At 44.1% G+C, this 27,484-nt stretch overlaps 2 protein-coding genes across 3 annotated transcripts in view; both read right to left on the minus strand.

Moving 5' to 3' along the window:
- Nucleotides 1-334: 334 nt before the first annotated feature.
- On the minus strand, nucleotides 335-8,366 carry LOC132592875 (collagen alpha-6(VI) chain-like; the record flags this gene model as incomplete). Its single annotated transcript, XM_060281052.1, has 6 exons — nucleotides 335-1,453; nucleotides 2,302-2,428; nucleotides 3,796-3,886; nucleotides 5,546-6,217; nucleotides 6,308-6,404; nucleotides 7,734-8,366. Coding segments are annotated over 6 exons (1,635 nt in total), but the record flags the coding sequence as incomplete, so codon positions are not given.
- Nucleotides 8,367-9,439: 1,073 nt separating this feature from the next.
- The window catches only part of LOC118091929 (collagen alpha-6(VI) chain), a 61,079-nt gene continuing 43,034 nt past the window's right edge, over nucleotides 9,440-27,484 (minus strand). For both annotated transcript variants that reach the window (XM_035129536.2, XM_060280644.1), the window contains 16 exons: nucleotides 25,536-25,580; nucleotides 25,398-25,451; nucleotides 23,015-23,077; nucleotides 22,471-22,536; nucleotides 21,280-21,333; nucleotides 20,033-20,068; nucleotides 19,676-19,738; nucleotides 18,540-18,602; nucleotides 16,169-16,231; nucleotides 14,957-15,019; nucleotides 14,145-14,195; nucleotides 13,329-13,364; nucleotides 13,025-13,087; nucleotides 12,347-12,409; nucleotides 11,114-11,149; nucleotides 9,440-10,309 (listed from right to left, as the gene is read on the minus strand). In XM_035129536.2, the coding sequence (XP_034985427.2) occupies nucleotides 10,196-10,309; nucleotides 11,114-11,149; nucleotides 12,347-12,409; nucleotides 13,025-13,087; nucleotides 13,329-13,364; nucleotides 14,145-14,195; nucleotides 14,957-15,019; nucleotides 16,169-16,231; nucleotides 18,540-18,602; nucleotides 19,676-19,738; nucleotides 20,033-20,068; nucleotides 21,280-21,333; nucleotides 22,471-22,536; nucleotides 23,015-23,077; nucleotides 25,398-25,451; nucleotides 25,536-25,580 (933 nt within the window). In that variant the 3' untranslated portion in view covers nucleotides 9,440-10,195. The remainder of the gene's footprint in view (nucleotides 10,310-11,113; nucleotides 11,150-12,346; nucleotides 12,410-13,024; nucleotides 13,088-13,328; nucleotides 13,365-14,144; nucleotides 14,196-14,956; nucleotides 15,020-16,168; nucleotides 16,232-18,539; nucleotides 18,603-19,675; nucleotides 19,739-20,032; nucleotides 20,069-21,279; nucleotides 21,334-22,470; nucleotides 22,537-23,014; nucleotides 23,078-25,397; nucleotides 25,452-25,535; nucleotides 25,581-27,484) is intronic.

Genomic DNA, 27,484 nt, shown 5'->3' on the forward strand with positions numbered 1-27,484 from the left:
ATAGATACAGTGGTGCCTCGCTTAACGAATGCCCTGCTTAACGAAATTTCCGCTTAACGAAAGGTTTTTTCTAGTGGAGGTTGCCTCGCTAGACGAATTCGTTTTACGAAAAATTCGTCTAGCGAATCGCGGTTTCCCATAGGAATGCGTAGAAATTCAATTAATGCGTTCCTATGGGCAAAAAAAAAATTCACTGCATTCCTATGGGATTCGCTAGACGAATTTTTCGTTATAAGAAAAGACCTGTGGAACAAATTAAATTCGTCTAGCGAGGCACCACTGTATGTGTTATCCCATAGCACCATGAGGAACACTCATCCCACCACGAAGTACTTTCTGTTGCCGGTAGTTCTAACTATAAAGATGTACCTTCTTAATAAGACTGAAGACACAGAAGTGGCTCAGGTACACGAAGCATAATTTCACCCGTTTTGATTCCGAGATCCACTTTATTTGCACACATTCTTGCATCGATTTGTAGCGCCTTTACAATCCACAACCACTGAGCTATCTGGGATAGAATGAAAGAGGGATCCCTGATGGGCGACAAGGTTTCAGTGCGCTGGCTCAGCCCATTTGACACTCGCACAGCACCTAGAGATTGCTTGCGTTCCCCCTGCTACCTCAGGTCCAAAGTGCAGATTAGAAAAGAGCGTCACAGTGAAATGAGCAAATCCCCAGGGATTATTGCGCAGATGCCACACAACATCATACCGTGCCATGTACAAAAAATTAGCACAAAATTAAAGAATCAGCCGTACAAAAATGCAACCTTCCACTGCTATTGCATTACAACATCAGATTAGCGTTCAAAAAAGGGGGGGGGAAGGCTGGACTGTCACATCAGAGAGCACAGCTATCCAAGGACACTAACAAACTCAATCAGGAAACAAAACAAACTTTTAAGAAGAGTTATTAAAAATGGTTCAGGTCTGAGCAAGTGGGAATGAGGGAACTATCACTGATGACGTCATAGCCAAGAGACACTTGCAAGTATGGACATATTCCATATGGCAAACTCAACAGCGCTGGATAGGTTAGCAAGTTCCCAACTACAAAATACAAGACTTCAGTTTGTGCATTGATTAGGCTAAAAGCCAGAAAACCTCTGGAAACAACAAAGTAATGGTGGCTTCTACGCTCCATTATTTCCACTCTTCTAAAGGAAAATCAAAACAAACGGGAGGTGGGTTCACAGATAAAAACCTTCTAATATACAGGAAAACATACTTCATTCTTCAGCCTGTCTTGTCGGAACCATCACTTTCCACCCTCCCAAAATTGTCTTCAATTTGTCTTTGTTTTTAATAGAGATTTGTTTCCAGTTCCTGAACAAATGAATCAATGAGCAAAGTCATTAGCAACGACGGCAATAGAAATGGGAGAGCAGTACTTCACAAGTTGCTGCAGAGGCATAGTTTCCAACCAAAACACGTTGCTAATTTCCAGGTACCTGAAAAGGGAAGGAGAATAATGTTACCTGCTGAACTTTAGGGCATGATGCAGTTGATGCTCAGCAGGTAAAGCTCTCTACCCATGGAAATGTTTGTTGGAAATGCAAGGAAAAGGAAGGCACCTCCTACCATATGTGGTGGAACTGTAAAGTGATAAAGGAATTCTGGGAAATGATACACAATGAATTAATTTTTTTTTTAAAAAAATAACTTTTGTAAAAAACACACACACCCAGAAGCCTTTTTGTTAAGAACTGTAGGTGCAGAGATACCAAAAGAACTGAAAAGACTGTTTATGTATGCTACAACAGCTGCAAGGATGCTTCTTGCCCAGAGTTGGAAAGACAACAAGATACCTAGTAGGGCAGACTGGGAGATGAAACCATTGGACTATGCAGAGATGGCAAGATTAACCGGGAAAATCAGAAATCAGGAGGATTAGAACTGCAACAAGGAATGGGACAAATCTATATAGTATTTGAAAGACCACTGTAAACACTTGAACTCTTTGGCAGGCTTACATAACTCTTGCAATGATACATATATTTTGGATACAATGGAGTGTAAATTATATGGACTTATAATATGCAGTTAAAACAACAAAGTTATGTAAAGTCTTGAGATTCGGAAGAATCTTGTGTAAACTTTATTATTTGTAACCATACTACTTCTGTGAATGAAACTGTAAAAATCAAATAAAAATTATATTTTTTAAAAGCCCTCTACACATGGAATGGGGGCTGACAAAAAGGGCAAGTCATCAGTCAGTGCTACATGGAACGGCAAGAATAATTCTATTTGTTTTGTTTTTAAAAGCATATTTATGGGACAATGAAATTCTACTTACAATGATCTGCTGTCCACTGCTGAAGGGATTTCCAGGGGTTACGAAATCATATGGTGTGGGCTCCCGAAAAGCAGATTCGGCATCTAGAAGCATAGCTCCACTTGGCATAGTGTTGCCAACGGCAAAACTAGGTATGCAACAACAAAATAGAGTCTGGGATCAATGTGTTTGCAAAGGTTCTAATGCAAAGCAGAGGATGAGCACAGAATGGCTTTGAAGTGAAACTACTCTTTCCCCGTCTCCATCCAACATTTTACTAGCAGCCAGTTGCTATATTCCCCTTTTTCTATGGAGCATACTGTCTGTTTGCATGCGTTAGTACAGAATGTACTGATTTTTCCTATTCTACTTATTGATCTTTCCTATTCTACTTATTTCAAGAGGGTTCTGGAAGCTTCTCTGTGTAAAAGAAACAAGCAGATGGTTCATGATGTTTGGGTTATTCCTTCAGAGACATTTTTAACCCGGAAGTGAGTGTTCCGAGCTCTTGGAGGCCTCTGCGAATGCCGGGAGCCAGGCCCCGACATCCACAGGATGCCCAGCAGGTCGCATCCCAGCCCCAAAGTTAGGTAAGGAACAGTTACCTAAAGAAGATGAAGAGCAGTTAAGAAAACAAAGATGAGCCTGGGCCGAAAAGCCCTTTATCAACCCTTGCCCCACCCCCAGCTCTAGCAAGATGGGTGGCACCTAGCCAGGTAAGCCCACCTCCCTGGGGGAGGGGAGAGAGGAAAATTCTGGGATTCTACAAGGGATTTTGGGATTTGTTTATGAGAGTCTGCCTTGTGCCTTTGTCTCTGCTTTGCTCCTTCGTTTGGGGGACTTCTGGGGGATTCTGCCTTTTGCCATTGTTTTGAGGATCGTGTGGAGCCCAGTTCAGCTACTGGTTGATTGTGTGACTACAGAAATGGATTAAAAAAAAATCCATCCAAACAATGACTATCATTAGTGCATGTAAGTGCATGTTATTTTTTTCCCCATCTACAATACTGTCTTATTTATTTTATAGTATAGTACATTGATGATTGCTTTCATTTTATGGATCAATGTTCTCGTTAGACAGTAAAATTCGTGTTAAATTGCTGTTTTTCATCATCTGGAATGGATCAATCCACTTTTCCATTAGTTTCAATGGGAAAGTGCGCTTCAGGTTAAGAAAGCTTCAGGTTAAGAACGGACTTCCGGAACCAATTAAGTACTTAACCTGAGGTACCACTGTATATTGATGCTTCTCTGTTTCTCCTGCACGATTGGCAAGAGATGGTAATGTGGAGAGGGGCCATTTCAGTGGAGCCTGTAGCCAAACCAACAGCCATGATCAGCCATTGTTTCCTGGAGTAACAATATGCAACAAAGCAAATGAGATCTTATGTGAGTCAGACCTGCAACTCATTTAGACTTAGTTGAAGGCCATCACAACTCCCATAAGAGCGTAGGTCATGGATATATGAGTGGATATATATCAATGTGGAAAATCATGTGTGGAAAGAAACTCACATGCGCTTGGGTGGACCATACAGGGGCCTCTGTTGGCTAATGCTTGTACATTTTCTCTTGAGCTGTGCTTGCGGATACTTGTTCATTTCACCTGTCAAGACATATGGCACAATTGGTGGGAAATGATAAGCAGAGCTACGATGCGAGCAATGAACTGCAGTCCTTTCCACACAAACACTTAGCAAACAAGGTTGGGTGAAGTCTTCCATCCTCTGCCAAAGGAAGCGGCAAACCGTTCAACTTTTTGGGACATCTGTGCATGCTTTCTACCACACCCCACCCGGTCTGTGCACTCTTTTTCCACCACCCCCCACCCAATTCATGCACTCTTTCTCCCACCAACCCTTCCCAATCTTTGCGCCCCAGCTGCCCCCTCTCGCCGCAGCCTTCCCTTCACCAGCTCCCCCTCCTCCTCTGCCACTGCCACAGCTAGGCCTCAGCCAACTTGCCGCCTATTTTGCGGCCTTCCTGACCTTGCCACAGGCACCATAAGTGGTGTGCCTGCTTCCGGAAGTGTTCTTCCAGTTGCGCTGCACCCGCTTCCAGGAATATGGCGGTGGAGGTGGTGGTTGGCCACAACGGCAGTGGAGCCTATGGCGGAAGCTGTCCCAGAGGGGGAGGGGGAGGAGGCCAGGGGGCAGAAGCAGGACATCACAGACTTCAATCAGAAGCTGGGGCAGCTTCTGCGAATCTGTGATGTCCTGCTTAATTCGGGACAATTGAGTTGTGTGAAGCAGACTTCATTGTTTCGGGGACACCTGCTCAGCCCCTGCTTAGATCTAAGCATCTTTTTGTACAGGCTTATCTGACTGAGCACTATTGGCTCCAAAAGGCAGTGATTCTCCAAGGTCTCAAGTACAGGTTCCCCCCGACTTTTGCTGCATGAGATCCTTAACGGAGAGCCTTTCAATGGAGACGAAAGAGACTGAATTTTCTACATGCAAAGCATGTTCTGTACCACTAACTGCTATGTCTAACTGTAATAATATTCCAAATGATTACACAGCATCTGGAACCAAAACGAAACGAGCCATCTGTTGGGGACTTGCACAATTGCTTTTCCTTTGGCGTTGTAAAATGCTCACAAAGCTGAGGGCATGCAACAGGCTATGTAATCTATAAGGCGTTTTGATCATAGGCTTACCAAAATTTGGCAAGCACAATCTCGAGGCCTGCCAAACTCAAGCTAGCCTGTGGCCTGGATATGTCCTTGATACTTTATATTTCTCTTTTTCACCGTCATTCTGGTGCAAGATGGGAGGAAACAAGTTCAAACATTAGGGGCTTTAAATTCAGCTCTTATTTTTTAAAAAAAATAAAAATGGGCTCATTCATTGAAGGGTTTCATGAACAGCACAGCTCTGAATCCACTGGGACTGGCAGAAATGCTGCTGGCAAACTTTGAAAGTCCCCTGTTCAAGATTGCTTGGCCTGGGAATCATATTCGGACAAACCATTCAGGCTGTAACAACCTTAAATGATAGGTGTTGTCACTATGAAAGCCTACTTTAGCCCAAAGATTTGAAAAGCCAACTATAATTCAACCTCAGACCACTCAATCACCCAATATTCAATTACACAATCTTTATTTCTAAGAATGTATTATTCTTCCAGATGCCTCAGTAAACACTAGGAATAAAGGCTGGACTGAATTGGTTCCTTGTCATCTGGAAGCATTTAGGGGATTCCCTTCTAAACACAAAGCTCTCTCTCTCTATAAAGCAAGGCCAGCAACAGTAGAATGACTTACTCTTAAGGAGGCGTAGAAATGGCTTCAGAAACTTCACTGCATACCCAAGTTCAGCCTTGTGAATTCGCCCAAGCTGCACCACGTGATGTTCCAGGGGCAGGCTTGCTAGTTCTTCAATTTCCACTCCATCATATTCATCCCCTAAGGAAAGCACAAAGAGTGCATAGCCCAGGCACTTGGCTCTCAGAGATGCATCCCTCAGCACTTCCTTGTCCCATCGACTTGTTTCTCCAGCAGAAACAACAAAGATTGCCTTGTATTTTCTCTGGTTGGGTGCTTCAGAAAAGATGTTGCTAATGGTCCACTGTATGGCATGGCCAACAGCAGCCGCTCCATTTAGCTGCTGGATAGACTCTTGGATGTGTCTCTTCATTCGTATTTTACTGCCATAAGTCAAAAAGTCAAACTCGATCTCTACTGGGCTCCTCTGGGTTTTGGGCCTGAATTGTGGAGGAGCATGACTCAGCACAGCCACCCTGTCCCCTGTCAGAGAGGTCTCTGGTTCGGCAGAGATGTCAAAGCCGTCGAGCGCTGCGCTTAGGAAATCTTTCAGTTTCCGGAATTCAACCGGGCTTATTTCCCTTGAATTTTCCAAAATGAAAGCGGCATCCACATAGCCCCGAGGACGGGGGGTTTCAGCACGGAAGCAAGAGCTATCTGGCTTGCATTTGTCTGGAAATGGAAACACAGTTGTTTTAATAATACAATATGTGCGGGGAGAAGAGAAACCGTGAACGGAAGTCTGGTTTCATGTGCTCTCACCATAGCAAAGTACACACGACTGAAGTTTTTGTAAGGCTGGAGTATAATCTCTCTCAGGTTGAATATTGATAACTTGAAACAGTCTTGTGTCATCTATCTGAAAGAATATGAGATTTAAATAGGTGTATAACTTATCAGGCAGATGGTGAGAGTTGTGATCCTGTCCACATCAGTCCCCCTTTCTCGCCCATGCTTCCCAGAAAGCTCCCAGGAGGATGCAACTGTAAGTTTGCATTTCTTAGTGCAGAAAGTATTGATCTGATGTGTAGAGCTCTTTCCTATTCTAATTAATTCAAGAGGGTTCCGGAAGCTTCTCTGTGTGAAAGAAGCAAGCAGGTGGTTCATGGTGTTTGGGTTATTCCTTCAGAGAAGCTGAGCACAGCTGGCTTAAACTGGTCCTCTTATCTCTTCTGTCAAGGTCATGCTGACTATAATAATAAGGCCAGAAGGAGCCTTGGTTTCATTTTCTCTTTCTATCTCTCTTCTTTCTGGTGTGGTGTTCTGTACATATTATGTTTAGTGTTAAGTTTTAGCCTTATTGTAAGTTATTGCAAGTTTAACTTAAGTATACTGCAGCTGGTTTTCTTATGGACAGTGCCAATCCTGAATATACAGTGGAACCTCGGTTTATGAACACCTCGGTTTACGAATTTTCGGTTTACGAACGCCGCGGACCCATCTGGAATGGATTAATTCACTTTCTATTACTTTCAATGGGAAAGTTCGCTTCAGTTTATGAACAGACTTCCGGAACCAATTACACCCATGCTTCGGGTTAAGTACGCTTCAGGTTGAGTACTCCGCGGACCCGTCTGGAACGGATTAATCCATTTCCATTACTTTCAATGGGAAAGTTTGCTTCAGTTTATGAACGCTTCAGTTTATGAACAGACTTCCAGAACCAATTGTGTTCATAAACCGAGATACCACTGTATTGGATTTGTGACCATTATGTTCATTTGCCTTCAGTAGCAGTAAAGCTCTGCTGGATGAAATACAATTGCCTCTGGTCTATTTTGGGGGAATCCTGCAACGTGTTTAAGTTTTTACTCTCCATTGGAATCTACTCTGGATCAATATTGAGTAGAATTCAATGACAGTAACGTCATGATGATATCCTCTCATGGGCCTATTGGATGGTACAGGTGGCTGAGAAATGTGGCAGTGCAGCCCTTTTAAACCCCAGCATCCTCCAAGAAATTTCACAGAGATTTTCCCGCACCAGTAAAAGAGAGAGAAAACAAACGAACGCTGGTATGGAGGTGCCAGGTGGGGAGTTTTACAAAAATAAAGGGCGACTTTCAGCACAGCACTAATTGCAACGTTCCAACATGTAAAACTCCCTTGATGTTTAAAAGGTCCAATGAGCAGTGAAGCCCTTGAGACAGTTCCGAAAGCAAGGAAGAAAGAGGCAACAGTTTCTTACCGCAAAAGCACGATTGATGCTTGGGATGTTTTTAAAAGCAATCACCGCTGGGTGGATGTCAAATGCACGGAACTCCAGGACTGCTGTGCTGAGAGAATCTCCATTGTCAGATTGGCCGTTGCTGAAGAAGACAGCAACTTTTCTCACGTTAGCACCTGGGAGAGTTCTCTTGAAAACATTCCTGGCAACAAATCTCATGGATGCCCCAGTGTCACGTCTGATCGTTGACCTCTGGTAAGAAAGCTTAGCTAGCTCCTGCAGCAAATGTTCCTTGTTGTGAAAGTCCTGGAAGCGGATCAGATAGTGGGTATCAGAGCTGTAGGATACAACGGCGACTCTGGCTCCCACTGGGCAGTTGCTTTCCCTTATTTGGGTATTGTTCACAACTGCTATGACCATCTCTCTCATCTGCTCAAATATCTGGGGCGTAGTATCTTGAGATACATCCAAGGCAAATACTACGTCTGTCGGATATACCGGACACTCCAGTCTTCCTAGAATGCAAAATAAGGTTATTGAGTAGCATGTTAAAAATAATTTTGAAAGCAAACAACGTATGCATTTTGGCTGAACAATGCCCTCAATGTTTGCATCTATGTAGGGCACTATCCAATCAAATATCAATACTTTTGAGAAACACCATTTGTTTTAATGAGAGAGATGTATGCAAGTGTTTGGCTGTCCTGTTAAAACCATTAGGGATTAAAATGGGCTTAATTCAGCCTGGATCACACACTACGTACGTTTCCGAGCACAATTCAAAGTGTTGGTGCTGGCCTTTAAAGCTCTAAACAGCCTCGGCCCAGTATACCTGAAGGAGCATCTCCACCCCCATCGTTCAGCCTGGACACTGAGATCCAGCGCCAAGGGCCTTCTGGCGGTTCCCTCACTGTGAGAAGCAAAGCTACAGGGAACCAGGCAGAGGGCCTTCTCGGTAGTGGCGCCTGCCCTGTGGAACGCCCACCCATCAGATGTCAAGGAAACAAACAGCTATCTGACTTTTAGAAGACATCTGAAGGCAGGCCTGTTTAGGGAAGTTTTTAATGTTTGAAGTTTTATCGTGTTTTTAATATTCTATGGGGAGCCGCCCAGAGAGGCTGGGGAAACACGGCCAGGTGGGCAGGGTATGAATAATAAATTATTATTATTTGTTATTATTACTACCTAGAAATTATAACAAATTAATTGTGCCACTGCAAATACTGTCATGCAGAGCAATGCTTAAAAAGCACTGGTTTGGAAGTGGAGCAACAACAACAGCTAGTGCGATACTCACCCGTCCAACAAGCTAAACGGAAAGAGGAAAGAAAAAGATAGGGTTCCAAATTAGATTCCCTTGAAAACTTTAAAAGAGAGAAAAGCACAGTTATTAATGGCACACTTCCCTTAAACTGCCCCCATCAGGAGGGCTATGTTTTTGGATAATAACGATAATTTAAATCATAAAATAAATTAACCCCTAATTTTCAACAATAGGTAAAGATTGCAGAATAGAAATATACAGGAGAAATTATAATCCAAAAGAACAAATAGATTCATTTATTAAATTAATGTGCATTTGCTTTTATGTGATATCTTGATGATCAGAGCCCTCCCCTCCCTAACTTTTGAACATCAAATTGTATCCCATGCAAAAACTCCATGGTATAAAAAGGGGGATCTTTGGTGGGCAGAGTCTCAAATTTACACTACAAAACTGTTTATTGGGGCTGTCAATTGATTTATATACTATGCAGTTTTGTTGTTTAGTCGTTTCCAACTCTTCGTGACCCCATGGACCAGAGCACGCCAGGCACTCCTGTCTTCCACTGCCTCCCGCAGTTTGGTCAAACTTATGTTCGTAGCTTCGAGAACACTGTCCAACCATCTCATCCTCTGGCGTCCCCTTCTCCTAGTGCCCTCCATCTTTCCCAACATCAGGGTCTTTTCCAGGGAGTCTTCTCTTCTCATGAGGTAGCCAAAGTATTGGAGCCTCAGCTTCAGGATCTGTCCTTCGAGTGAGCACTCAGGGCTGATTTCCTTCAGAATGGATAGGTTTGATCTTCTTGCAGTCCATGGGACTCTCAAGAGTCTCCTCCAGCACCATAATTCAAAAGCATCAATTCTTCGGTGACCAGCCTTCTTTATGGTCCAGCTCTCACTTCCATACATCACTACTATGCAGTTTTATGCAGTTTCAAAGGCCCAAGAGCATCTCCCAGGAGCCCATATTCCCAGATCCAACCCTGCCATACTACTACCAATCAGCCCACCCTGGACTGGATGGTTTTGGCTGCACAGGAAGTCGTGTGGTCTAGGCTCTTTTGAACAGGAATGACTTGCATGTGCCATGGCTGCTTGGGATATCATAGCTCAACATGAGATTGCATCATGCTAACGCTAGCCTGAGGCCCTTTGAAAACTGTTAACTGAACCAAACAGAGTTTTCAGCCCCACTGTTTATTGTAACTGCAGGCAAGTGGTCAATATATTAACTGGGCTCTGTATAGGATGTTCTTCCTCCTTTTGGTATCAAAATTCAAAATCGGGCAGTACTTACGGCTGTGTTCACGCAGATACTCAATGAGTTCACAGGACTGGGGTGGCACGGGAATGAAAATGAACACAGATACATTGTTAGCAGAAGAAACGTCTGATTTCTAAGCAGAAAGTGCATGTTGAGAGCCAATACGTAATTATTAGGGTGTTGAATAAGGTCTGAGAAGACCCAAGTTTAAATCCCTCCCAGTAATGATGTTCATTGTGTAAGCCCAAGATAGCTATCATCACTCTGCGATGCTGATAATGCCTATTTAAAGCACATTATGTGGGTGTTCCTGTGGAGTGTTCTTTCTGGTTGCAAATTGTCTAAATTGTTTAGGCATGGCATTGAGAAAGTCGACAGGTTTTTTGCCTTTCTTAGAATGCTAGAACGTTGGGAAATTTAAGGAGGCTGAATTTTGGAAGATTCAGGACAGATAAACGAAAGCATTTCTTCATGCAGCTAGCCTATTGGATTCACTCCTATTACAGGAAGTGAGGGGCATCAACTTGAATAGATTTAAAAGAGGATTAGACAAATTCATGAAGGATAAGGCTATCATAGCTACTTAACCATGATGGCTGACCAGTTGGACTAAATGAGTCATTGGCCTGATCCAGCAGGCTCTTCTGATGTTCTTAATTATTGCTCACATTAACTTTCTTTTGGAATAGTCTTTAATATTTATGCACGTTTCTTCACTTTGAAATCCTATCCCTGCGGTGTGAGGAGTGACAGGTGAGCAACAAAAGTGGATCCATGCAATCCCTTATGGTTGCAAAGAGACTTACACTTCAAGGCTGGAAGGGGAAAACACCCACACGTCATAAATACTGCATTCCAGGTATAAGGTACGTACCGAAAATGAGGACAGACCCTTCTCGCCTTTTGGACCCTAGAAGAATAAGGTTGAGATCAGAGAACTAGAAGTTGAACTGAAAGTTACTTTGGTCAGCTGGTGGTATTTGTCTGATAGAAGAGTCTTGTTGGTGCCGTAACATATGAACCCATGCCATCTATGTTATAAGCCAAGTGCAGGTGCAACATTTTCTGATCTCTTAACCATGGTTAACCGCTCAGCCATACCCATCTTGCATTTTCCCACCTTCTCTAACCAATGCAAATCTCTCCCTTCCTTCTACAGCATTTGCCACAACATAACTTTATGCCTACCCAAAGGTGAACATTAGCCATGGTTTGTTTTAACGCCTTCTAACCCTTTGACTCAGGTGGCGCTGTGGTCTAAACCACAGAGCATAAGGCTTGCAGATGGGAAGGTCAGCAGTTTGAATCCCCACGATGGGGTGAGCGCCCGTTGTTCAGTCCCAGCTCCTGCCAACCTAGCAGTTCAAAAGCACGTCAAGTGCAAGTAGATAAATAGGTACTGCTCTGGCAGGAAGGCAAACGGCGTTTCCGTGCGCTGCTCTGGTTTGCCAGAAGCGGCTTAGCCATGCTGGCCACATGACCCAGAAGCTGTCTCCAGACAAACGTCGGCTCCCTCAGCTTATAGAGCGAGATGAGTGCGCATCCCCAGAGTCGTCCACAACTGGACTTAGCGGTCAGGGGTTACCTTTACCTTTAACCCCGGGTTAAAGCAACAGCTGCTGCATTTACTTGATTGACTGATATAAAATGTTTTAAACCATTTGGCTGGTGTAAAAATACTCTCCCCCCAGCTTCTGCTTCTGCTTTCATATTAATGGCAAGTAGCAGGAAGTGGGCGGCAGTTGAGTCCCATGGCATTCCACACTGTCACTGTCGTGGGACAGAATAAAAATTCCCAGACAAGGCCTTCTGAAAGTGGTCTGGCAGTTCAGAAAAGAGTTATTAGACAAGAATGCCGCCAATTCCGAAAGCATGCAGGTGGTCCTCTAGAACTGATGAAATCAAAGTTGCTAAGCAGTTCACCAGCATTGTGGGGATTGTTGCATTAAGGAGCCCCAGTTGGCTGCAGATGGGAGCATGGCTTTACTAAAACTCAGATCACTTCATAGGCCTGAGAAGATGAGTGCGTTAGAAATCTAGCAACTCAGAGAATTAGACTTGTTTCTGATGCAGAAAAAGCAGCATATGTTTATAGAACGAAACATACCGGACGTCCTGGAGGACCCCACGCTCCTGGGCCACCCGGCTCACCTTTTAATCCTGGAGTACCCTAGAAACATTACATAATCTGTTTCAAGTACAACATCAAAAAAGACAGTACATTTGCATATTCACCAAAAATAACAGAAGACAAGGATCTTCCCGGCATCAGAAATGACACCCAATTAGTAAAAAAAGTTCCTTCCAGTAGCACCTTAGAGACCAACTAAGTTTGTCATAGGTATGAGCTTTTGTGTGCATGCACACTTCTTCAGATGCACTGAAACAGAAGTCACCAGACCCTTATATATTGTGAGAGGGCGGGGAGGGGTATTATTCAGAAGGGTGGTGGGAATGGGTGATTGGCTGATAGTGGTAAACCTGTTGACGACTGTTAACAACAGCAATTGGGTCTTACAGGAAAAAGCAAGAGGTGAGATGGCTAGAAATAGCTTTATCGTGTATAATGAGAAGACCAATTGCAGTTGAACTTTCCAGGATCAAATCAGAAACCAGGATGGCTTCTCTAAATCAGGGACGTCCCTGGAAAATAGGGACACTTGGGGGGTCTGTTAATCCCATCTTCGCAGAAGCTGAAAAATAAGTACTACAAGAAGGGCATGTAAGAACTAAACTAACCAATAATACTATTAAAAAAAAACCCTCAAATTGCTGTTCACCATACCATTCTTCCCCTAACGCCTTTTGGTCCTGGTTCCCCAGGAAGGCCTGGGTTTCCACGTGCACCCTGTTGAATTGAATAGAAAACAAAGAAGATAAAAATGACTGTCCTAGCAAAGAAAGAAAAAATCAAAATGTAAGATATTCTGCTTATTCTGCTTCCCATGATAGACATCCCAATGGCCACTGAACTGGGAAGCAGAGGGCATACAGTCAGTTCAATTTATTACAAGAAATGCTAATAATGATTGCATTAGGATTTAATCCCTTGTTGGGATTTGGCCCTCAGAATATATGTACATGGGTACCTGCATTCCAATGTCTCCTGGGAAGCCTTCTTCTCCCTATAATTTAAATATGTATTTTATAATTAACATTGCAAAAATTCCTAGACGGATGTTTCTTTTGCTATTTTTTAATCAAGAAAACGTTGACAAAGCCGAGGATAGGCATAAACTCAAGGCATAGAAGGAAACAATCACGAAACGCAACAGGAAAATGCTATCACTTCGAGAAACGAGCGCTAAATTTTTTTAAGTGGGATATGGTTTTTGTAGTGACAAAGAGATTCTAGTCCATCCCAAGCAAGCATAGTTCATTCATGCACAACCTTTGTAGATCATAGTTTAACATTCAACATTCACAAAGTAAAAATCAGCTCCCAACTTTATATAAATACATAGTTTTAAAACCATCCACCCACTCACGAAGAGGAAAAGCAGTTTGGTTTGAAAAACAACAACTCTCTTTTAATAATGAAAACTGCACAAGAAAAAAACAACACCTATTAAAATTGCTTATGTGTTTCCTTTTCTTGCATACAAAGAACCCCTTTAGATTTCAGCCAAGTAAATATCTGATCCTTATATGCTCATTTTGAAAACTCTGGGACTCAGAACTGTACCCTTTTGGATTAGAATTTCCCCAGTCATATCAAAACAGGAATTTAATGCAGCAATTTAACTCCAGGCAGTATTCCTTTCCCAATGCTATGCACTCTAGGCTCTATTGATGATAATGACATTTGCACCCGTGTAAGGGAATCTGCAGTAATTAATTGGGAGTAGTTCCAAACTGCATAAAAACAAGTTCAAGTTTTTTTTTTTTTGGGAAAATGTAATTACCTTTGATCCTTTCTTTCCTGCTGCTCCATATCCAGGAATTCCCTCATCCCCCTAGGGCAGACAAGAGATGTTTAAAAGTGGGTGGTCAATTCCCGAGGGAATATATTTAAAAAGTGTGTATGAAACATATTTGTTTTATCGTGAACTTGGGGCAGGGCTGTTGCGGAAGTCACCAAATTTGGCTTTCTGCGGTAAGGTATTTTAATTGTTGACACCGCATTGTACACACCAGGGACAGATGTTTCTGAATTACAATTTCCTTCATCCCTGACCTTTGGCCATGTTGGCTGATGCTTGTCTTTCAAAAGTCTTTATTGGTGCACATTATTTACAGTGTAGCGAGCTGATGGTTTCATGTCTCCTCATTGTGAGTCAGATTCCGGCACTGCCCCCTTCCGCGATTTGGACCAACATAAGAGCCTCGGGACAGTGAATCTCCTCCCTCTTCTCCTCCTCCTCAATTCCGGTGTCGGGGGGGGGGGGGAAGGGTCTGCGGTCTGCCTTATTCCTCTCCTCTCTCTCCCTCTCCTTCTCTTCCTGCCTGTGGAGCAGGGGCTCTTGGATGTTGCCAGAGCCTGGGCACTCCCTTTCCCGTCTCCTGACTTTCCTCATCTGCCCCTTCGCTTTCCTGACTGCTTGGAGATGGGCTGCTTCTAATGAGGGGGGGGGCTGTTCTCTATAAGCCCTTCCCCTTACAGGCACCATGCGGGCTACCGTCATATACATGGGGGCAATTCACTTTACCCTTTGAGCCCAAGACACTTTTGGTTTTCGGTCAGGCCCTTTGAGTAAGATGAACATAAATTACAAACCCTCGTTCCTTGTGGACCACGGGGCCCTGCTGGTCCTTTCCTTCCAGGATCCCCAGGTTCTCCCTGTTGGGCAAATTGAGTACAACATCGTATATGAGAACCAAAGGAGTAAACCAAAATGGAAAGTTGCTGAATCAAAATCAGAACAGTGAATGAGATATGTAGCAAACATTCCCTGAGAAATAGTTACTGGTAGGGTTACAATAGCTCTAAAAGTGAAAATCAGGACAGAGTTGTTGAGCTTTTCTCTCTCTTTTTTTTGGGGGGGGGGGGAACCAAAGCTTTTTAAAGGCATGTTTGACACAATTTAATCCCTGTTGATGGATTTCCAGGACATTTGCCTGATTTCCAAAAAATAATCCAGGGTGCCATTTTCGGAGGTGAATTCTAGGACATGTCCTGGAAAATCAGTATATATGGCAGCCCAAGTTACTGGCAACATAATTTGTGGTTGGCCACAATCCCCCAAAACAGATAAGCTGTGTACTTCAGACAGAGTGGGATTAAGGTTAGTTAAGGTAATTTGGGATTTATCAATTAGAGACTCAAATTCACAGATATTCTTTCACTGTTAACAAATACTTGTTTCTTTCTTTCTCTTTTTGTTTGTTCAGCTCACGAGTCACCTAATAAAAAAATATGTGAACTATGAAATACACATGTTTGCACAAACTTTGCCTTGAACAGACTGGCTCAGCCACTGTCTATGTAAAGTCTGTTTTGACTATTTATTTGAATAAAGGCAAATAAAATATTGCCGTTTTAGGAGCAGAAGCTCTGTGCCTTCTACAGCAGCACAGAAGGAACGTATTGACAGGTACAATTTTTCCTGTTGACAGGAAAACCAATGCCTGCTTGTTTTCTGTCATGCAACACATAATGGCAAAAAGCTCCTGTCAAAAATTAAGTAGTAGTTAACAACCCTAATTTAAATGCAAAGGGTTGGTTTTTTTCCCCACAGAGAGAAAAAAGATTTTGGAGAATCTGCATTGGGAAATTTTCTCCTTATCATTTATAGCCGGGTGGCTAACGTGTGGTCTTTGGGCTGTTGTGGGACTCCAACTCCCATCAGGCCCAGTCAACACAACCAATGTTTAGAAATGATAGGAGTTACTAGATGAGGGCTGCACTAGTCACTCCTGATGTTTACACTATATGGGCAGACTTTACACTTTGTGTAGAAAAATTAATAGCAGACATTTGAAAACATACTTCATTTCCTCTTGGTCCAGGTTTCCCTTGATTTCCTTTAGGGCCTGGGATTCCCAAGTTTCCCTGAAAACCAAACAAACATTATATCAAGCTTTTTAAGTTTGACCAGAAAGAAAGAAAGAAAGAAAGAAAGAAAGAAAGAAAGAAAGAAAGAAAGAAAGAAAGAAAGAAAGAAAGAAAGAAAGGGAGAAAGAGAAAAGGAAAGAGAGAGAGAGAGAGAGAGAAGAAACTCTTATCTTCTGTAATGTGTGGAACCTTTCAATAATACTCATTGCTGTAATTTATCTCTATAGCACCCGCTGCCATTGGGTATGAAGACAGTGCCTCCCATACTGTGCATTAAAGGTAAAGGTACCCCTGACGGTTAAGTCCAGTAGCGAATGACTCTCCGGGTCATGTGGCCAGCATGACAAAGCTGCTTCTGGCGAACCAGAGCAGCACACAGAAACGCCGTTTACCTTCCCGCCGGAGCGGTCCCTATTTATCTACTTGCACTTTGATGTGCTTTCGAACTGCTGGGTGGGCAGGAGCTGGGACCGAGCAACAGGAGCTTACCCCGTTGCAGGGATTCGAACCACCGACCTTCTGATCAGCAAGCCCTAGACTCTGTGGTTTAACCCACAGCGCCACCTGGGTCCATACTGTGCATTAAAGGTAAAGGTACCCCTGACGGTTAAGTCCAGTCGCGAATGACTCTGGGGTTGCACGCTCATCTCGCTTTGCTGGCCGAGGGAGCTGGCATTTGTCTGCAGACAGCTTCCGGGTCATGTGGCCAGCATGACTAAGCCGCTTCTGGCGAACCAGAGCAGCGCACAGAAACGCCGTTTACCTTCCTGCCAGAGCGGTACCTATTTATCTACTTGCTAGGTTGGCAGGAGCAGGGACCGAGCAACGGGAGCTCACCCCGTCGTGGGGATTCGAACCACCACCATTCTGATCAGCAAGCCTTAGGCTCTATGGTTTAACCCACAGCGCCACCCGCGTCCATTACAACCCAAAAATGCATCCTGGCCAGGGGCAGCCCTACCATTAGGCAGAGTGAGTCAGGTGGCAGATGCCAGGGATTGGCAGCAGTACCCCTATTCCCTAAAACTAGTCTGCTCTGCTCCTCCTGAGGGAGCCTGCTGGCTTCAGGCACAGCAGAGGATATTCCATTGCCAGTGCTGAAATCAGATTCAATTGCAAGTCTAGTCGTATTCAATCCATGGAATGGGAGGCTCCATCTTGTCCTTTGCTACAAGGGGCAAAAGGTCTCAAGCCAGCCTGATATGTTCCTGAGTAAATTGCACACAAAGGCCTCCCCTCCCCACACCCCATTCTCACCGAATTTTTTGTTCCATCAGGCTAACCATACTAAGGTTACCAGATTTTAAAAAATGAATCCAAGGACACTTTTCAGCTTCAATGGATTTTGTGTGGGGACTGATTTGTAAATCCAGTGACTGTCCCTGGGAAACAGGGACACCTGGTAACCTTCATAGCTGCCAAGTCTCCCGTATTCCTTGGGAAATCCCCGTTTTCCCAGCTGTTCCTAGCTGAAAAAACGGATTTTTTTGTTTCCCCCCCGGTTTATTCTGGCGCGGCAGCCATTTTGGAACTGGGCGGAGCATGCTCAGAAGCGACAGTTCCAAAATGGCTGCAGTGCGACTTCTGGCGCGGTGGCCATTTTGGAACTGGGCAAAGCAGCATCAAAAGTCACTTCTGAGCATGCTCCGCCCAGTTCCAAAATGGCGGCAGCGCTACTTCCGGTCTGCTACTTCCGGTCGGACCCTTATTTCTCCGACAGCAACTTGGCAGGTATGGTAACCTTAAAACCATACACCATTGCCGACTCTTTTAAGAGATACCTCTCTCCATATACGTCACAGTTAAAAGTCTACTGATGTACATACTTCCTATATAGATTTACAAAGGGCTGTGTCCCTGCTTGCTCCATTTACCAACACCCTGCCATTCCTCCTCCAGGAATGAAGTGGCAATTTTAAATGACAGGATCACTCCCTTCTCACTTCCATGCCTTGGCCATTGCTGTTGTGCAACCTACCTTCAATTTTGCTTCCCTGCCCCCACCCTGACTTCATGCAAATCCCTCAATTGGGGCTGTGCGATGACATCCTTACGTTTTTATTATATAAAGAGATATCAACATGAATAGTGAAAGATACAATACAAAATTTATTCAGTGTTAACTACTGATGTAAAATTCTTTTTGTTGTAGAGAAAAAAAGGCCAGCCTCTAAAAGAAGAGTTTGTTTATAAGTGTATCCCAAATGGCTGAGTGAAATCACAGACGGGTCTTGCTTCAGAATGCTTGAAAAGCACTGTATTAAGAAAAATGAATCTCAGTGAAATATGCATGAGGCCATTTTACCGGAAGACCTTTGTTTCCTGAATGTCCTTTCTCTCCTTTCTCACCAGGAATGCCACTTGTCCCCTGGAAAACAAATTACATCTAAGAAGTCTGGTAAATTCACCCAAATGTCTACCTGAAAGCTTATGAACTCTATGCTACTAAACAGAAACATAAAGGAATTTGAAAACTGGAAAATACGTGGGAAGGCTTTCTTTTGCAATAAGCATAAGCAGACAGATTTGTATTTCTGATATATTGATATATATACATATATATAACCATGGCTCTTCCGGAATCTATTATATGTTGTTTTTGACACAGTCTAGGCAGGTGGGCACACACTCAAATTTATCTCAAAGTTAAGTCTTTCCAAATACACTTATCCCTGTACACACATAGATAATGGTTACAGGTAGGTAGCCGTGTTGGTCTGGATCGAAGTAAAATAAAAAAAATTCCTTCAGTAGCACCTTAAAGACCAACTAAGTTTTTATTTTGGTATGAGCTTTCGTGTGCATGCACACTTCTTCAGATACCTGAAGATACCAGGTATCTGAAGAAGTGTGCATGCACACGAAAGCTCATACCAAAATAAAAACTTAGTTGGTCTTTAAGGTGCTACTGAAGGAATTTTTTTTATTTTACACATAGATAATGTTCTTTAAGTTCTCTCTGGCCCAAGTCTTAAAGCAATCTGGCGATTTGGCATGGGGACACTATTTTTTAAAGAAGTTTTTGAATGCGTTTAGACATTCTAAATGTTCAAGTGCTTTCTGCTCTCAGCATCTTTGTGAGGAAAGGCAGGATAATTAAAGAGCGACTATCTTAAGAACAGCATACACTGGTACCACTTGCCCCTTTAAAAAGCTCTCATGCCAAATTCTCAAGGTTTCTCTATTTCATGTTCTACACAACTTGTGTATTTAGCGGGACAATTATTCTGCGAGATTTGTGCAATGTTATTCTGTGGTGTGTTTAATATATTGTTGATTTATGAGACAAGCAGAATCCCTGACAATTGCAGGCGCAATTTTTTTACACACAGACAGAGAAGGTAGAGTGCAAACTGATATATCACAAATTTATTCAAACTATGTGATTTTCCATTGATTTACACCCTTTCCCTCAACACACACATAAATGCTAATACCCACTTGTTGACCTTCAAAGCCTTGTTTTCCTTCCAAACCTCTGGGACCAGGGTTTCCTTTTGTCCCCTGAAAGAAGAACATTCTTGTTGGCATTGGTTTTCCTCAGTTCCCAAATGCAAATTAGGGAGGTTTGCCTTCTAGTGTGAACCAAATATAACCCCACCCCCACCCCGCAATTCCTCATTTCTACACTTTCAGACAGGATTGTGGTGGCATGAAAATGCCAGGTAGCTCCATCTCCCACCAATCTATTCTTCTCTCTCCAACCAATTTCTCCTTACTGACCTGGGCAGTCAGGAGTTCCTGTGGTTACGTCTCATCGCATACTTACTGAAACTGGTAAAATTAAGAAAAACATACCGGTGGACCTGGAAGTCCTCTTTGTCCCTCTGGTCCCTACGACAAAAGGAATATTTGTTACTTTAGAGGTCCTAACTTGATGCTACAAACATTCACAGGCCTGCTTTTTGACGAGGGAGCAGCTCATGGAGCCCTTGCCCTGCTCTATGCTTCCGTCACCAACCAACGTAGGCATGGCAACATCAGCATACTTTTCTTCCCTCCACCATCCCTTCCTTCATCTTTGCAGGATCACCACCCTTCTCCCCCGTACCTCCCCATTTCTCCTCTTCCTCATACAGTTCTCTTCCCACCCCCTTTTTTGGTAACATTTCTTATCATTGAAATAGCTGTGGCCTCTCTCTTATTATTAATTATTATTAATATTAATATCCCGTCTTCCCCGGCCAAAGCCGGGCTCAGAGCGGCTAACAACAAGTAAAAATAGCACAGTGTACATGAAATCACACAGTCAATTAATTAAAATACATTCTAAAATCAATTCAGAATCAAAATAAGGCCTAGAGTTCTATGAGGATTACAGAAGGAGAGAGAGGGTCAGACTGTGCCCATGGCCCAAGGCCTGGTGGAACAGCTCCGTCTTGCAGGCCCTGCGGAAAGATGTCAAGTCCTGCAAGGCCCTAGTCTCTTGTGACAGAGCGTCCCACCAAATCAGGGCCATGGCCGAAAAAGCCCTGGCTCTGGTCGAGGCCAACCTAACCTCCCTGTGGCCTGGGATCTCCAAGATGTTTTTATTTGAAGACCGTAAGGTCTTCCGTGGGACATACCAGGAGAGGTGGTCCTGTAGGTCCTTGGTCCACATCTCCTCTCTGCCTCACCTTGCATGGGCTTTGACTAAGAGCCAAGGAGGCCATTCCCGCCCCTGCCCCCCAAGCCAGGCATTCTGCATTCATTTTTTTTATAAACTCTAAGTTTAAAAAGCCTTTTCAGCTGCTATGGCAAACCACGGCAGCAGTGCAGGCAGTCTTGTGGCCATCTCACCCAAAATATCTGGAAGACCTTGACTCTCACTCCTAAAATGCTTCTGGTTGGGGATTTAGCCATGGGGTGAGTCAGGCTACTGTGTGTCCCCTTTGAGGTTGGCTTGTGACAGACAGGATTTATGTGACATTTCACAAACAGGGAACCGTAAAATAAGTTCTCCATTGTCAGACTTAAGGTTCGGATACTGAAGCTATGGTCTAGTTTGGAATTTGCTCGATCTTTTATTTACTAAGAAAACCCAGGTGAGCTACGTTCGTCCTTACACTGTATCCTGGAGATCCATTCTCGCCTGTAAAACCTTGTGATCCTTTTTCTCCCTGCGGATAGAGAATGTAACTTTACACCATGGTTTCTACAGCAATTATTGTGGCTCTTAATCTTTCAACTTTTCACACTAAGACAGAAAGTGCAGGCACACAGTTCACCTTGGTGGGGAAACGTAACGTTCGTATACATGCCTGAAGTAGTAAGAATAAAAAAACATAAATAGGGAAGACCCAAGAGTCAATTGTTGCAGGATGACTACAGTACTACTATCAAATGGTCACTGATGGAACAATTGCTACTCTTATACCTCTAATGGTCCAACTGTGTCAAGCTTGCTACTTGATTAAAACGTCTCCAGCTGATTGCATGTAATTTAATCCATTGATCTTTGTGGATTTCTCATCTCACCCCCACAAGCCCCTTACCCAGAATACATGTAAAGTGACACTGTCTGCAGGTTATTGTTCCAATGGTTGAACAATTGAAACACGGTATATGAAGATTACCGGGAAGCTTTTAATGTGTGATGCTCTGTTGCATTTTTGTATATTCTGTTGGAATATACAACAGAATATTGGGGCAACCCAGTCAGGTGGGCGTGGTACAAAAAAATAAATTCTTCTTCTTTACCACTAGGGTTGTCAGAGAGTTCCGATGAAAACAGAAACGGGAGCAGTAATTGCTTATTTTTGCTTATTTGTCCCATGTCCAGAACAGAAATAAATCCAGTTGTGATTGCTGTTGCATTCAGTATGCAAATGAGAAGTAACTGATCATTTCCTGCCCCCATTTACATTTCACTTCCTTTGCATCTTAATTAATGGGGTGGAATAATATAACCACAACACACTTTTTTGTCATTTACTCAATTTTGTAAATTACCTAAGTTATGTAATTTATGCAATATTGCCACAGTGGATAGGGAGACAAATACAATAGTTTTTGGCAGAAGGTGAACTGTAGCAAAAGAGAAACCATGGTGCTACCAATTAAATTCTTCCAATGAGATTATTTGAAAATTCTTATCTAAAACTGTGATAAATGAATCAAATTATTTATCAAAGCAATTTATCCATTTAGTTTGTAATCACCTTTATTTGTTCATCAATACCTTATAGTAAGGATTGAACTTTCAAGTGTTCAAAAACAAAAAAGATATAAGCAAAGCTATAATTATCAATAGTTACCCTGCTCCCTTGTGAACCTTTGTAACCTTTCGCTCCTTCTACATCATCATCCACTCCAGAATCTCCCTAAATAAATAAAAATAAGCTGAGGTTTACTTTCATGAAGATAAAACCAAAGTGTTGAATAATACACAGAGTAACACAAAAGTTGCCGTTCACTGTGTAATCAGTATCTGAGATAAATCCACCCTTAAGGTTTTAAATTAGTTGAGAAGCATGCATTTTCTTTATATATAACAATAATATTGTAGCGCCCTTTCATATCGCAGCAAATGTCAATCAGGTTTTTTTCTGGGTTGACATTTGTTCTGATTTATCACAAAAGAACGGATTTTCCAGAAGAAAGCGATGGAGCAAGGGCAAAACCCCTCGAGTTGGACCCAGGCCTACTTGGACCCTTGGTTTCTAGGCAGAGGACAAACGCAAGACTGGGCGAGCCCTAAGAGGGGCTGTTGATATATATTTTAGTGCATAATAAATACAATCAGAAACTACCAACCATATGTATGGTGTAGTATGCTCATGGAGTGTGGAGAATACTTACAGGATCTCCCTGGAAGCCTTTCTGACCTTCATCACCAGGAAGTCCACTTGGTCCTGGGCTGCCCTGGAGATGTAAAATAATCCTGTGAAAACCTCCCAGATTGTCTGTTTGGATTTGTGGCTGTTTTAAAACCGAGAGAGTTGGGACCTTGCTACCCTTTCCTGTACAATGAGGCTGCTCTTTGTAACCTTCACAATTGACTTTTCTAATGCGCTTGATATATGGCTGCACGGAAATATGACCCGGAATCTGCAGGTGGTGAAAAATGCTACTGCTAATTTGCTAATGAATATTGGGAAATGAGGGCAAAGCCAACTTCTTTTGCAACAGCTGCACTGTTAGCTTCTGGACCCAATTCAGGAGGCTGATATTTAGCGTGAAAAGCCAAGTTACAGGGAACCAGGCAGAGGGCCTTCTCGGTAGTGGCACCCGCCCTGTGGAATGCCCTCCCACCAGATGTCAAAGAGAAGAACAACTACCAGACTTTTAGAAGACATCTAAAGGCAGCCCTGTTTAGGGAAGCTTTTAATGTTTAATAGATTATTGAATTTTAATATTCTGTTGGAAGCCACCCAGAGTGGTTGGGGAAACCCAGCCAGATGGGTGGGATATAAATGATAAATTATTATTATTATTATTATTCATACACAAGGGACCTCCTTTTTCTGCCAAGGGCAGGGTTTTTTCTGGATCTGGAGCCAATAAGCACGCCAGTGGATGAAGAATAAGCAATACTTTATTTGCATAAGGTCAACAGATAGCAGCAGGCATACAAAACACAAATTACTGTATAGCATACCAGACAGGAGTCACACACAATCTCCCCTTCAGCTGCTCCAGGTAGAGCAGCGAGAGAGACCCCGGCCAACAGTCTCACAGCATCTAGTACCTCAATCCATAGCTGCCAAGTTCCGGCCTGAGAAATAAGGGACTGGACCGGAAGTAGCAGACCGGAAGTAGCCGCACCAGAAGTCGCGCTGCAGCCATTTTGGAACTGGGCAAAGCAGCATCAAAAGTCGCTTCTGAGCATGCTCCGCCCAGTTCCAAACTGGCTGCCACACCAGAATAAACCGAGGGAAAACAAAAAAAATCTGTTTTTTCGGCTGGGAACAGGTGGATAAACGGGGGTTTCCCGGGGAATACAGGAGACTTGGCAGCTATGCCTCAATCTGTGAAGAAACTCACTGCTCCCTTTCCGCCTACAGCTTTTATAGCCAACTTTGATTTGATTAGCAGGCATCACTCATGATCAGCCCAGGACACCGGGTACAACTAATGCGGAGCAGCTGAGAGTCTCCAACCCAATTTGCTGCAACTGTGTATCCTCCCCACTAGCCAACCAGCACTCAGAACACAGGAGACCCAGGAAACGCTTGACACAGGTGTGTGGAAAACAAGTTATACCATCATGAATCGGCAAACCTTAAACCGGGGGTGGAAAAAGGGAAAGAGACATGTCACCTAGCTCCTCGAAATTACAATGGTCTTCCACGTTTACCCTACACTATTCCTGCATGAGCTTCTATATCTCTGTGTTCTACTAGCAATACTCTGCTCTATATGCATTCATTACATGAAATAGATATCAATAGTAAGGAGCTGGGCATTCCCTGAAGTGTCCCTCGAGGCAATAGAATGAACTCCTGGTGGAGGCCAGAGATTCTCCTATTTCAGCCTTTTGTTGGGACTATCAAAGCCATTTATTTCAGGTAACATTTGGCTGACTGATTCTTATCTATGGGATGCCATGATTTTCAGTGGTGGCTGGGACATGCTAACACACACAGTTATATCCAGTTCTCAATTAACCCATTTTAAACCATGTGAACACATTTTCCTTTGTTGTTGTTTTGTTGTAAATGTCATTTGTGGTTTTTGTCCCTTCAGGTGCCATCAAACTGGTGTGGAATACCTCGGTTTGGCAAGAGATAGTTAGCTTGGGCACCTGGCAGATTTTGTAATATTTTCAAGGTCACAAAAAGTGCAGCAGCCTTCCAGATGGGAGATGCCACTCAATACAGGCAGTTCAGAAATTTTCCCCGGAGAAGGAAAGCCATATATATTTTCCCCAGATTATCATGTGCAGAAACTGGGAAGCCCACCACGCAAAATGCAAAGATCACAATGTCTACAATGTGTCCCTGTCAAAATTCAGCGCCAACATTTGATGGATGAAATTGCAATCTTCCCATGCATGAGACATAGCCATTTTTCCAATATCTTAGGAAGCCCAGCTATCCGAAACTTTTTACTAGTCTGTGTGTACTCAGCCTATTCCTTTCCTTTGAGAATTAAGTAAAAGTTCCTTACTTATACATTACATTGGCTTACCATCTCTGCTCAAAGTCAAACTTGGAAGCGACGATAGAATTTGAAATGATACCTGCAGGCCTGCATCCCCCTTTTCTCCTTTGTGTCCTGGGAGTCCAAGTGATCCCTTGAAGAAGATTTTGAAAATTAAATTATTTCAACAGTTAAAAAAAAAAAAGAGTGTGACACAAGAAGATGGAAAATAACTTACCTCTTCTCCTAGAATTCCATCAAGCCCATCATCTCCTTTCTCTCCCTAAGAGAACAAAACCAGGCAATGAGTTACACTGCTACTCAGAATAATCAGCCTGCATAAACAGTTCAAGAAAAGTAGAATCTTTGCCAACTCCAACACCTGCCCAAAGCCTAATGTCACAGTGGCCGGAGTGGACTACTTCAGAGTAACGACGCTACGCAGCTCTGCATTTTATTCTTTTATTGGTGCTGCGTATTTACAGTGCTCAAGTCATTGCTATTTACACGGAGCGATGTTGTCAGTCGGTTTCAGAACCTCCTAATGGCTTTTGGCGCGTCTTTCTCCAACACAAAAGCTTTGGCAGACCCATCCTCTTGCCCCTCCTCTTCCTGCGTAATTCTGGAGTTGGGGGGATGGGTCTTCCCCCCTTACTTGCCCCTTCCTGTCCCACCTGGGACCCTGGCTCCTCTACCCTGCCTGAGCCTCGGACACGACTTCCTGCTTCCCCACTGGAATCGGAACTCTCCCTGCTTTCCCCTTTGCTCGGGGACGGGCTTGAACTCAGGAGGGGAGGGACTTCGCGATATCCCCTGTCCCTCACATCCACCCCCCTCCCAAGCTCTCCTTCACCCCTCCCCAGGCCCCCCCCATGTGTCGGTGACGACTGGAAGCCTAAAAACTCGGTGCTCTCCGATCCCGTTGGTGTGAACACCTCCCCCCAGTCCTGCGAGCCCCCCCCTTCCGCCTGGGAGGACGGGAATCCCAAAAAGTCCGTGGCGTCTGAGCTGGTGGGGGTAAAAATGTTTTGCCAATCTGCTCCTTCCTCTGACTGGGTGGATCTTGGCGACACCCATACCTCATCCTCTGGTTCCTCAAACTCCGCTTCCCAGCGCCATGGTGAGCTGTTCTCCCGTGCCTCCTCCTCCTCCCCCTCCCTTTCCATGTGCCAGGGCTTGGGTCTGTGGGGAAAGAGGGCGTGAAATTCTTCCACCAAGAATTCCTCCTGTATCTGAGTGGCGGGAACCCATTCATTCTGGGACGGTGGAGCATCCTCCCATGCCATGAGGTACTCCAGGCCCCCCACCCCCCACCTTGAATCCAGGATGGCCGTGGCCTCATTGAGTTGCTCCCTGTTTTCCCTCTCCCCCCCTCCCTCGGGGGTTCGTTCGCTGTCCCTGAGCCTGCTGCTTTCCCTGTACGGCGACAGCAGCGATCTATGAAACACTGGATGCACCCTCATGTCCTCTGGCAGTGCCAGCCTGTATGCCACCGGGTTGACCTGTTGCGTGACCGTGAAGGGGCCCAGCCATTTGGGTGCCAGCTTCTTGCACCTCCCTCTGGTGGGAAGGCCCTCCGAGGACAACCACACCTTGTCCCCCACCCTGATGACCTCCCCTTGTCGCCTGTGGCGATCTGCCCCCTTTTTGTACGCTTCCTTGGCCCTCTCCAAGTGTTCTCTGAGCTGCTGGTGCACCGTCTCCAGTTCCTCTGCCCAATCCTCAGCCTGGGGGCCCTCCTCCTCCTCCTCCTCCCTCTCCCTCTCTGGGAAAGATCTGAGGTCGCGCCCGTAATTGGCCTTAAAGGGCGACACCCCTGTGGAGACGTGCACTGCATTGTTGTAGGCAAATTCTGCTAGTGGCAAGCGATCCACCCAGTCCGTTTGCCGCTGGCTGACGTAGCATCTCAGGTACTGCTGCAGAATGGCGTTGACCCTCTCCGCTTGTCCGTTGGTCTGCGGGTGTCTAGCCGTCGACAAGCTGACCTCCACCTGCAGGAGGTTCATGAGCCGCCGCCAGAACCTGGAAACAAATTGGCGGCCACGATCCGAAATAACCCTTAAAGGTAATCCATGCAGTCTGAAAATGTGATCAACAAACAGTTTGGCTGTCTCTTCTGCCGAGACTGCCCTGGCACACGGTATAAAGTGACACATTTTGGACATGAGGTCCACCACCACCAACACT

This window comes from Zootoca vivipara, chromosome 12 (genome assembly GCF_963506605.1).
Source record: "Zootoca vivipara chromosome 12, rZooViv1.1, whole genome shotgun sequence".
Lineage (NCBI taxonomy): Eukaryota > Metazoa > Chordata > Lepidosauria > Squamata > Lacertidae > Zootoca > Zootoca vivipara.